Below are 11,731 nucleotides of genomic sequence, written 5' to 3'. Positions count from 1 at the left end.
ATTACATTAACAATCTCCCCTTTTAGTACAAAAACCTCATTGAAAAGAAAAACAAGTCAAGTCAAGTCAAGTCAACTGATAAAACAAACTTCAGACTCAATATCCAATGAAGCTTCGATGAAAAACTTCAAACGGAAAGCTCATAAACACTAATATACCAATGAACCACGTGTGGTATGAAGTGCAAAGTGTAAGATAAAAACATAAGGTCAAATTACCATGAAAAAGTCAACGGGTTGTAACCTAGTTGAAAAGGACTTTACCTTGCAGACTAGTGGTCTTAGTTTCGAACCCCATGATACCTGTTTGTGTGTATGTGCGAGAAATCATCCCTCTCCCTTATTAACTTTGGCAACAAAAAAAAAATTACCATTAAAAAGAAAACTAGTTTAACACACATATAATTCTCCCCATTTTTTGTCATGAAATGCCTAAAGGACTATGTTTCAAGTTTTAAAAAGAAAATAAATTTTAAAATTTTAAAGAAATTAAAACAAAAATTATGTCAGATTATTTGTAATGGTTTTTCTTTAATTTTTTTATTTTTATTTTTTATAAATAGTATTATGCGGACTTTTGGATATGTGGATCAAATTTTAGGCCCATTGAGAAGCCCTTGCACACATAGGAAAACTCTTAATTAATTGGGGCAAGTCGGTGGACTTCCTAGTTCAAATGGGCCAACGGTGCAATGTTTTCCCAAGGGAATAAGGAGTGCCGATCTAGAACTACGTGGCAATTGCCTATTGGATGTTTTGGTTGTTCTTCTGGCCTTTTTCCTTTTGTTTTGTTCATGTTTCGTTTCCAAAACGGCAGCATCGTCTCCCTCTTATAAATACGCTTGGAGGCCGTTTCTTTCTCTCAAAGTCACCACCTTATTGCATGAACAACCCAACAGTCCAATACAAACACACAAACAGAGCACTTCATCACAAAACCACAGCGACTCCTCTTAGCATTCTCCAAGTAAGGCCTCTCTCTCCCTCTCCCTCTCTCTCCCCCTCTCTCTCTAAGTTTCTGTCTTTGTGTTTCTTCTTAATTTCATTTTCTCTGTTAATGTTCTTGTTTGTGTTCATATGGTTATATTGAAAGCTATGTGAACTTTTACCAGAGATTTTTTTTCTTTTTTCTTTTTTAATTATAGCTGTGTGAGAAGGTGAAATTTTGTAATCTTTATTCTATTTTTTTCGTATAATTATTTATCTACTTTGGAGGGCATGTGCATTGTTCTTGTAAAAACCTGAAAAGGCAGAGGAATATACAAATAGGATGTCAATTCAAGGAAAAAAAAGTTAATCAAGGAGGCCTGGATTAATTAGTATATATAAGTAAATTTCTGGTGAATCGAAGGCCAAGATGATTTTTTTTTTATGGTATATTATATATATAAAACAAAATTCTAGACACAATTATGAGAAATAAATTTATGGTACCTTTGTTTATCTGCATTGGTTTTTTTTATTTTCTTGCTCTCTTTCAATGCACTCTAAATAAGGAATTCATTGATTTTTCTTTTTTCCCAACTCTGCCAATTTTATCGAAATCTCTCGATTAGTTTCTATTTCTAGCAAGCGCCGTAAAGGTTATGTTATTCTCTGGTACTGATTGTGTATGTGCATGTAGTGGAACTTTTTAATGATTGTCTTATTTGGATTTTGTAATGCAGGTTACTGAACATTGGTGATTGACTGTGAAAGTTGAAGAACATCTTTTGCTAGGAAAGAAACTCAAATGGGCCAACCTAAGTCTCTTCTTTTCCTGTTGATCTTCTTAACTCTGTCAAGGTCTTGTATGTCATGGTTTTGGTCTTCTTCTTCTGGCCAGGCCGGCCATAACCCTGCACAAAATCTGCAAATATCTGGTGATGTTGCTGCTGAATTCTCCACGGATGCTCTCAATGATGAAAGGGGGATTGAGCGACTCAACAATGCTAGAAGAAAACTGGTTGGCTCTAACTCTTGTTGGCACGATGCTTACCAAGGAATATTTGCAGCATGTTCTGAGATTGCCGCCGACGACAATGACAAGAGGAAGAGATTTGCTTGGGATCTTAGCAATTGCTTTCAAAAGGACTCTGGCAGACCCCCTTTTCCTAGATGCCCTGCAGGCTCTCCCATGAAAGCTTGCCTTGAAAAATTGGACAACAATGCAATTCATGCGTATCGCGAATTCTATCTGGAAACCAACTCCATTTGCCATCAGTTACAGTTGAGTATAATTTTTTTCTCTTTGACCTAATAAGTGTTAAAACATGAAGAATATTAATCTTAACTTGAATTTGGTTGTGTGTTTTCTTTTCTTTTTGCAGGTCTGATATATTCCGGCGTCAAACAGAGAAGTTGGTGAATGAATTGGTAAAGTCATCTGATTATGCAGAGGAGAAATTAGAAACCATAGGAGAGAAATCAGAGAAATTGCTGGAGGGCTCCAAATATATCCACGAGTCTTTGAATTCAATCGACGAACAAACACAAGAAGTGGCTCAGACTTCCAAGAATGTGAGTGATCAAATTGGTGGCATAATGAAGCAGTCAGAGGTGATGTTTGAGCAATCTGAGAAAATTGCAGCCTCTCAGTTAGAGTTGCAGATGGGGCAGGACAAAATGAAGGAAAAATTGGAAGAGGGGATGGCAATGGTTCATGAGTCTTACCATGTTCTAGGTAAAGGAATACACAGCTTACAGGATGAGACTGTTGAAATAGAGAAGAAGATAGGCATAGTTGGAGAAGCCATGTCTACAAAGATGAGCAAGCTGCAAAGCAAGGCTGATGATATTGGGAATGTAGCAGAGATTTCCTTGAAAAAGCAAAAGGAACTTCTACATGGGCAATCTGAAGCTCTTGATGGCCTTGAGTCACTAAGTAAGTTTCAATCCCAAGCTCTAGAAGAGAGCAGGTAAGACACATTGCAATTGCCATGTTAGTAAAAATAATTTCAAAACATCTATCAAGCTGTACGTTATTAACATTCTGTTTTAAAAATGCAGGGTTATTTTGCAACAGTTTGCTACATTTGGCCGTGAACAACAAGAAGAGCTTCTTCAACGACAGGACCAGATTCAAAAAGCACACAACCACCTAGTCGAAAATTCAAAATCCATATTGTCAGCTCAGGTAACTGTTTCTTTATGCTGCATTCTAACTAATTCAGTCTTTAATAACTTCATGATCCTCATAAAAACACTCTCTTTTATATGTGTACAGGAAGCTTTTGAGCAGAAGCAGGCAACCATGTTTGTTGCTTTGGACAGGCTATTCGCCTTGCACAACGCCTTGTTGCTCGAATCACGGTCAATGAAAGCCTTCTTCATTTATGCCATGTCAATGTTTGTCCTCTACATGTCCACCAGCACAAAGCAAACTTCCACTGTGAGATGTGAGCTATACATTGGTCTATCGATTATATTTCTGCTTGAACTTGCAGTCCTGAGATTTACAACAAATGGAATAGAGCAACAGACTCGGTGGGTCAATATATTGAGGAACTTCTTTGCGCTGTATGCCTCAGTTCGAATAATAGTTGCTTATATCAGATACAAGTAAGTGAAAAAGATCTCGGTAAAGATTGAAATTACTTTTTTCTTTCTCTCTGTTTTTGCTTTTATGATTTGCATTTAACATGTATGTGTTTGAAATTTTCAGGGACTATGGAAGGCTGAACCACGATATGCTACAAGTTCTAACAGAGGAGGTTATGAGCTTACGACAAAACGCAAAGTTGGAATGGGAATCAGATGATGAATCCGATTGGTCTACATTTGTTGACAAAGATGTACCGGATGGCTTTGAGAACTTGAAGGATCCCAACCATCTGCAAGAAGAAGTTGGAGATAATTTATATGCAATCACTTCGTGTACTGGAAGATATAATCTCCGCAGTCGCTCTCCTCGATCAACTGTCTGTTTTTGATGTAATTGCTTTACCATTTACTTGCTAAGAGCTTAGAGAACATTATACTCCTAGATTTTGCCAAGTTAGATCATGCAGGACTGATATATTTGTCCTAATCTTTTGTAATTGTATATGTAAATCATCATCCATCATCAATAATATCTAAAGTTTCTGCAAGATTTTTAAAGTGGTTACAAAAATTAATTATGCGATCCAACTAATCTATTGAGAAAGTTGCCAAGGATTGAAAATCATGAAAGCACAGGATAGCCAGCCAACAATCTTTTAGCTCAGTATGCAAAACATAAGCAGAAATCTGAGTTCACACACAACTACATGTATAGTGGAATGTTGGGCAAAGCACTTGTTGCTTGGACCAAACAAATCAACACCGATATTGTCCCCCAACTCAACCACCTACTGAGTCTAATAAATGTGGGTTTTGATCACAAAATGCGTGATATTAGTAGTGGTATCATTCATTATATATTGTATTTCATTTAGTCAAGTTTCTGATCTCGGACTTTATGTTCTTCAACAATTAACACCAGAATCTTCCACCACTTTATAATTAAAGTATTGGTTTTTAAATTTGATTTGGCTGCTCATATGGAGGATTTGAAGTCGAATCATATCACATACTGATACTGAGATACAGTAACAATGATTAAATCAGAGCCAAAACCAACTAATCGAAGTGTCGGCAGGTGCTTGTACAATTCAGAAAGACAAAAATGTCAACGAGGCAACAACATCATAATCTTTGATGCCACCGGGAAAAGTAAAAATTTGATTACAAGCAAAAAGAAAAAACTTGGCTTGCCTTACTGTATTTTCCATCAAGTGCAAGTAGCTTAATTAGTCACTGTCGAGACTCAATTATTTCCATCATTCCTTGATAATCTACTTTATTCTCATGTCGTTTTCAGTGTGCATAAAAAGTGTGAACAAGCTGTGAGATGATTGGAGCTCTTAGCACCTTAAAATCGTGTTCATTAAGCAAAAGATAAGATAAATTTAAAGGGCATTGGAAAGTACTTTAGTTGCATTGCATGTTAATTTTTCTTTTTCTTTTCTATTTGGTGATTATTAACGATCGTATCTTTCTTTGATAGTTACCTTCAGCATTAGCTTTGGTTCCTCTACATGCTTTCTCTTTTTAAACATGTGGATCGATTGACAAACAAAAATGTCATGCCTATGTAATCGTTGTATTGTTTTAAGCATCGAAGGGTCATTGGCCGATACCAAAAGTATCACTCCAACTAGACATTGTTGTGTTCGACAAGATTTTCTAGTTAGTGATCGCCTAGCTAGACATAGACCAAGCATATATACTTCAACCAGATTTCACCATCAACACTACAAGATTTTCGTGATGATGGTTGCGTTGTAATGTGATATACCAATTCACTTATGTAATAATACATGAATTAATAACGCAGTATCACTATCACACTCAGATATGTTTCCATAAATGTTAAGTACTAAAATCTGAAAAGTTTTTCTATTTAAATCTCATACTTTTCTTTGTTCACTTCAATATGTAAAAAGACAAAAAAAGATCATCCAACTTAATACTTAACATGTACATCTATACACACACCTCACCACTCTTCATATTAAGTTTTAGAAAAACACAAACTCCTCTACACTCTATTGCCATATTACTCTTCTCTTTCAATCCAAAAACCTACTACACTATCATCTTCTCTTCACAAACAAACGCTAAATAATAAAATAATGTTGCTACATATTTGACAACATTGTTTTTATCTCTTTAAGTAATGTGAGGTTGAAGAGTTTTTTATTTATTTATTTTTTCTACTGGGTGTATCTTTAGAGATAGTTTGGGAAGATAGTGGGGTTTTCTTAAAAATTATGAAAATTTGAATTAAAAATTGGGGTAAACTTAGAATATATAATAAACAAACAAAAAAGTACCGGATTTAAATAAAAAAAACTCAAATATGAAACATTAGTAAAATGAATTACTGTTTAAATATGTAGTTCATATTAAAATTTCCACAACAAATATATCTGACAAGAAGACATCATCCGGCCATCATATATATATAAATACCCACATACACATTAAAATAAATACAAATTTATAACTAAACTCAATTCTAGACATGTATTTATAAAAAAACCCAAACATTATTTAAACATAGAAACACACCCAAAATCAACCCCAAAGTCAACAATTGTATATTTTTTGGGTGTGTTTATAAATGAGTTTTGAGTGTGTGTAATGATGGGTTTTGGGTGTGTTTATAAAGTGTTTTGGGTGTTGGGTTTTTTTATAATTTTAACTCCCATTTTGGATGTTTTAGTGAAACTCCCTAAAATAAAATGATAGTGGCTGCATGTTTTTTTGTGGCTGTGAATAAAATGGAATGATCAGAGAAAGGAAAATATAAAAAAATCTTAAAACAAATGATTTAAGTTATACTAGATTGTAGGGATGGCAGTGACCGCCAGTGCACTACTAGTACACATAAGTTCCCACTTCCCATCAAGACTAGCAAATTACGTGCAGAAGTTGGCAGCAGTTGACTCTATCCTTGTTTCCCACTTAATTTTATGGACAAAACCCAAGCCACATTCTTACTCTCTTCTCCGCTCTTAATTGGTAACTTCAACGCAATTTTATATGCTCCCCTCATCATTACTAAATCCTCGTAACCTTGTATTTATTTCATTCAACTCTTGCCAATATTTAAATATTATATATGTAGAGTAAGTTTCAATTGAGAGAGGCTCTTATATGGCCCACTCCGTATTGTATTGTATTTATTTCACTAATCTAAACCGTCTATTTTGTAGATATTCATTTAAAAATTACTTGAATCCGATATCATTTGACCACTCAATTGAATTATTGAAATTTTAGTATTTGAGAAATCTTTCAATAAAATGGGACTAGAATGAGACTGAAAAAAACAAGGTTTTGTGGATAGCAGTAGGTAGGTATGGGTTCATGAAGGTACACGATGGAATTTATTCCCATATGTTGGACCAAAAATTGATGGGTTGGGTGAAGGATCATGTTGCTTTTCCACCTGGTCGTTTGGTTTGTTTTGTATGTAAAGCATTGATCCCTTTTTTTCTTTTTTTTATAATAAGTATTCTTCCTTTTTCTTTTATGTTCATATATACAAAATTTTCCATAACTTATTTTGCTCTTTCTTTTTCTTTACAATATACACCCTGCAAATTTACCAAATAAGTAGTGTTGAGGATTGAAGGGTTTCATTTGATCTCAAACTCCACCTCCATAACCAGAGTTCTAATACCATGTGATGTTAGCCAACCACTTAACAGAAGGAGATAGAAAAAAAAAAAAAAAAAACCCTTGTACTTTTACAAAAATGACTGAACAGAATGTTTGATTATATGCCAAAAGTTGTCCTTTCCTCCTCCACACTAAGTAATTACCAGTACAAGTGTACTGCAGACAACAAAGTGCCTTTATTACTTTCTTTAAGTTATTAAATAAAATATTCAAACAATCTTAATTGAAATGCGTATTTCAGAGTTTCTTCAATCGTAAGTGATTGTTAGTGGAGGCAACAAATTGTCTTAATTTTGATGTTAGATCGCTTCGTTATTGTAACGTTCCTTTTGTGACTAGTGACTCTTTTTTTTACTAAATTATGAATGCAATTCTGAGAATTTAAAACAATAAAAAATAATAATAATAATGAAGAAAAAAAATTAAATCTCAATTCATACATGATATATATAATATATCTAGTATTACTTCACCAACATATCATTGATAAAATTATGGGAAACATTTTTACATGGATCACCATCTAAAAGTTGGCTATCTCTTTTCCTTCCATGCAAATTAGTACACTGCTGCAAAAACAAGATCTGCTACAATTGTTATAATTAACTTAAATTGATTTTCTTCTTCTTCTTTTTTATTTTTTTACATCAAGATGGCATAGCGCATGCTGTCACTTACCATGAGGTGATTCATCTCTGTTATCTGGGCAAATTCACCAGATGCCCAGACCCCATCAGCACCATGAACATGATCAGGTTGAGAAAAGCAAGAGAGCGCAGAAAATGGCACAAGCACAACACTGTACAACACCGAAAACCCCTTAATCCAACGTACGCGCGATGAAGATCTTCTATCCATTTGATGTTCATGACCATGTCCTGCAAAAATTGGCAGTTCTGCTAGGTTCCCACCTCCAATCACCATGCTCTCATCTGCTACTCTGGGGCTCTTCCTTATGTTCTGGAGATTTTGCCTCATTGTTGCCAGCCCACGCCACATCTTTCGAATCACCACCGGAGTTCTTGCTCTGCTCGAATCTGAGAATTAATGAATGAACGAATTTGGTTGTGAATTTGGGTGTGAAGTGAAGGAAAGGGTTCTTGGAGGCCAAACTTTTTCTATGTGGCTTTTTATAATGGCACGCTGGTGGTGGAGTTGCTAGTGCTAGTGTTTATCACAAAGGTTTATGTAGTGAGTGAGTGCCTTTTATAAGGTTCTTCATTCACATTCACATATATTTATTTATTCATTTATTTTACCTATATTTATAATATATATTTGTGGGGTACCGTTATGTAATATCAAGGCCAACATTCCAACAAACCTGCCTAATTATGTACACAATAAATTTTTAAATTAAAGCCATCATGTTGGGCTGATTTCGCGCACATATATTTTTAGCACATACGGAAGGAGGAATTCTTTTTTTCTTTTTTTCTTTTTTCTTTTTGATTTTAACCTAGCTTTACAGTTCATTTGGTACAAAATGAGGGGGGGTCCCATAAATGTGTAACAGGCTTGAGACACAAAAGTGAGTTACAGATCGTATCAAATCAGATCACGGGTGCCAATCATTTTATGATGAGAGAATTTCAACCATTTGATAACAACTCACCTTCAAGCCTATATTCTTTTGGATGCAAAACACATATTTATCACGATGAATGATGCATAATTAAGGAAGTCTCCTAGCTATACCAGTTGGGTCCCCAGACTTGGACTGTGTAGGAGAGAATCAAATACTATAGCATATTTTTGGTGTCACAAAGACCCTAATATCACGTCAATCACTCAACATGTTGTGATCTCAATCGTTCGATCAATGTACATAAAAGACTCATTGAATGTCGATAATAATTTATACATTATCCGTCGTTAGTTAGAAACAAATCTTTATGTTAATTATAATAGATTGTGAATCACAACGACACATTTAGACAAGAATAAATCATCTTGCCCTTTAGATCGTGGGCATGACCATTAGTGTCACCCATGCCATTTTGTCTTTTAGCTAAACTACTGCACACAGTTTGATTTATATACATTGGTGAAAGAAACAAAACCAGACGGTGTTTTTTCCACATAATCTTTTTATCTTTGGAGCTAGATTCCTCTAGGAAAAGAACAAAATTATTAATCCACTAGTGGTTGACTGAAAAAGTGATTAATTAGGTCCATATTACTAATTATAATATATAACATGAGGAAGTTCATGAACCTCCATATACTAAATTAGTTTCACAACCAACAAATGAAAAAGTTTACCTCGTTGTTTGATAAATTTAGGCATGCAAAATGATTGACCGGTAGATGGGAAAACAAGGGACAAAATGTAACATCAGTATTGTAGTAATCTTCTCAACTAGCACTACTACAGAAAATCGACCGTATAGACATAATAATAACGATGCTTTATGTCACATTGAGAATATTTAAGACTTTGCTATCATTATATCAGGACAATATCAACATTTCCCTACTTGTAATACTCTATGTTTTTCTCAAATGAATTTCCCATTGTATATATTATCTGCAATCTCTATTTAACTTGTAGGAACACACTAGAATCAGTAGTGCGGAAGCATACCACATTATTATCTCCAATTATGCTAAAGTATATAATTAAAAATACCTAGTCATCCTAATGGAGTTTGAAGCTGATCAGGGATCAGTGTATGAAGGTCAAAGTCAATGCTCATCCAGTTCATGTCAAGTGTCATTAAAGAAAAGGTATGGAATAGTGCCTACTAATTCCTGCATACATATCTAAGAACTCGGTCTCCTATTAGATCGCTATCCATCTTTCATCAAACCTTTTTCAAGTTTTGGTGTTGGGTTAGACGCGGAAAGTAGGTCTAGAACAAGTCTTTACTCATAGTTCCACTTTTGACCTACGTTTTGTCAAACTTCGGAGAAAATATCTTTCCAATATTGTACAATATCTTTTGTTTTTTTGTTTTTGCATTTAAATATAATGTGGATTAATCCAATTAATTATTCTTGGTGGTCGGCCGGTACTCAAATAACGCATTTTGCATGCACATTCAACAAACTATGTTTATTCAACATCTTATTGGGCTCATTCCGTATTATATTTCACTCATCCAAACGTCTATTTTGTAGATATTCATTCAAAGATCATCTCTACAAAAAAAATCACTTGAATCCGATATCATTTGACAACTCAATTGAATTATTGAAATTTTAGTACTTTCTTGAAGTACTGTGTTTATTGATTTTGTATGACACAATTAGATGTCGAAACAGTTTTCGATTTGTCTAATTTTTTGCAAGGATGATCTATGAATGTAGACTTAAAAAGTAGATGATTTGAATCGTTAAAAAAAAATTCATAGGGGACCCTTAGAAATACATAAATACATTAGTGGGCAACCCATCTAATGGCTAATGGCTCAAGCTATGCCGTCTTTTAATTAATGATGGTAAGGACCCAAGCACATCCAGTATATACAAATTCAAACCCATGAATTGAAGAGAATCCCTTTTTTCTTTTTCTTTATATATATATAAAATAATAATAATAATAATAATAAGAGAGAATCAAGCGAGAAAAACTAAAAATTAAAACCCTTTGAAATATCTAGTCACTTTCTGCTTTTAAGTAAATAAAGGCCACTCCTTGTTTGTCTGTGTTCAAAAGCAATTATAATGGTGGTCACTTCTTGTTTGTTTTTAACACATGCTTTGGGCATACCATTAAGAGAGAAAAATCAGAACCATGTAAAGTATTTAGAACATGTCCCTTTCAACAGCTCTCGGTGTGTTTTTTTTATTAGTCTTCAAGTCAATGTTGTTCAATCACCAAATGAAGAACCAACAAGAGAGGACTTCATGAAAGTTCCGGAAACAAGATAGGGATAAAAAGTTTGGAGGGACAAGGATGATAAGGAACGTGAGAAGGTCCAAATGAGTATGTTCGGGATGAGTAGTTTTTATGTGTGTCAATTACACCATTATGTGATGTTGTCGCACTACTTATGGTATAACATATGTATATATTTTCATTATTTATATCCCTTAAATTCATGACATACGTCGATCTTATTGTCCACCCATATTATAACACGATACTTCACAAATCACCATCTCTTTGGACAACATTAAAAGGCAGTTTTATGGCCCTAATAGGAAAGGATCATTAAACAATTCAAACCATAAAACTATCTATAGACGTACTCTCGAAACTAGGGTCAAATATTACAAATTTGTTGTTACAATCCCTTTTCTTGCTAGCCAAATTTTTAGTAATTGATGCATACACCGATTTTTTGCCTCTCTTAATTGTATACTTATGTTGAACGTTCAAAATCACATATGTCTAAATTATAAATGCAATCAATCGTTCTTATTTCAAAAATCATATATATATATATATATATATATGAGGAAGATTAAAAATGGGAGATAGTAGATATGAAACAACATTTACTCTATTAATTCATGAACACATAATCGAAACAACAATATAAAAGGACATTATTAGCCCATCAATCTACTCTAATTTCAACAACAAAAATCTA

General features: G+C 34.1%; 2 protein-coding genes across 3 annotated transcripts; one reads left to right on the top strand and one right to left on the bottom strand.

Moving 5' to 3' along the window:
* The first annotated feature begins 870 nt into the window (after positions 1-870).
* Positions 871-4,071, top strand: LOC107880926 (protein GAMETE EXPRESSED 1-like). 2 transcript variants are annotated; one of them, XM_016793502.2, is made up of 6 exons: positions 871-966; positions 1,667-2,207; positions 2,309-2,896; positions 2,988-3,114; positions 3,205-3,539; positions 3,643-4,071. In XM_016793502.2, the coding sequence occupies exons 2-6, from the start codon at positions 1,732-1,734 to the stop codon at positions 3,908-3,910; spliced, it is 1,794 nt and encodes a 597-aa protein (XP_016648988.1). In that variant the 5' UTR covers positions 871-966; positions 1,667-1,731; the 3' UTR covers positions 3,911-4,071. The 2 variants fall into 2 exon arrangements, with proteins under 2 accessions (XP_016648988.1, XP_088905750.1); XM_089049624.1 differs by lacking the exon at positions 871-966 and adding an exon at positions 981-1,156.
* A 3,565-nt stretch (positions 4,072-7,636) lies between these two features.
* Positions 7,637-8,379, bottom strand: LOC103329196 (uncharacterized). The gene has a single exon (XM_008231625.2). The coding sequence runs from the start codon at positions 8,187-8,189 to the stop codon at positions 7,833-7,835; it is 357 nt and encodes a 118-aa protein (XP_008229847.1). The 5' UTR covers positions 8,190-8,379; the 3' UTR covers positions 7,637-7,832.
* Between the last annotated feature and the right edge of the window lie 3,352 nt (positions 8,380-11,731).

The sequence above is a fragment of the Prunus mume genome, linkage group LG4, assembly GCF_029339155.1.
Source record: "Prunus mume cultivar Tortuosa linkage group LG4, ASM2933915v1, whole genome shotgun sequence".
Classification (NCBI taxonomy): Eukaryota; Viridiplantae; Streptophyta; class Magnoliopsida; order Rosales; family Rosaceae; genus Prunus; species Prunus mume.
This window is presented reverse-complemented; position numbering and strand designations above follow the sequence as displayed.

Coding starts and splice junctions, on each gene's coding strand:
- LOC103329196 (XM_008231625.2), bottom strand. CDS start 8,189: ATGTGGCGTGGGCTGGCAACAATGAGGCAAAATCTCCAGAACATAAGG.
- LOC107880926 (XM_016793502.2), top strand. CDS start 1,732: ATGGGCCAACCTAAGTCTCTTCTTTTCCTGTTGATCTTCTTAACTCTG. Junction 2,208..2,308: donor TCCATTTGCCATCAGTTACA/GTTGAGTATAAT, acceptor TTCTTTTTGCAG/GTCTGATATATTCCGGCGTC. Junction 2,897..2,987: donor CAAGCTCTAGAAGAGAGCAG/GTAAGACACATT, acceptor TTAAAAATGCAG/GGTTATTTTGCAACAGTTTG.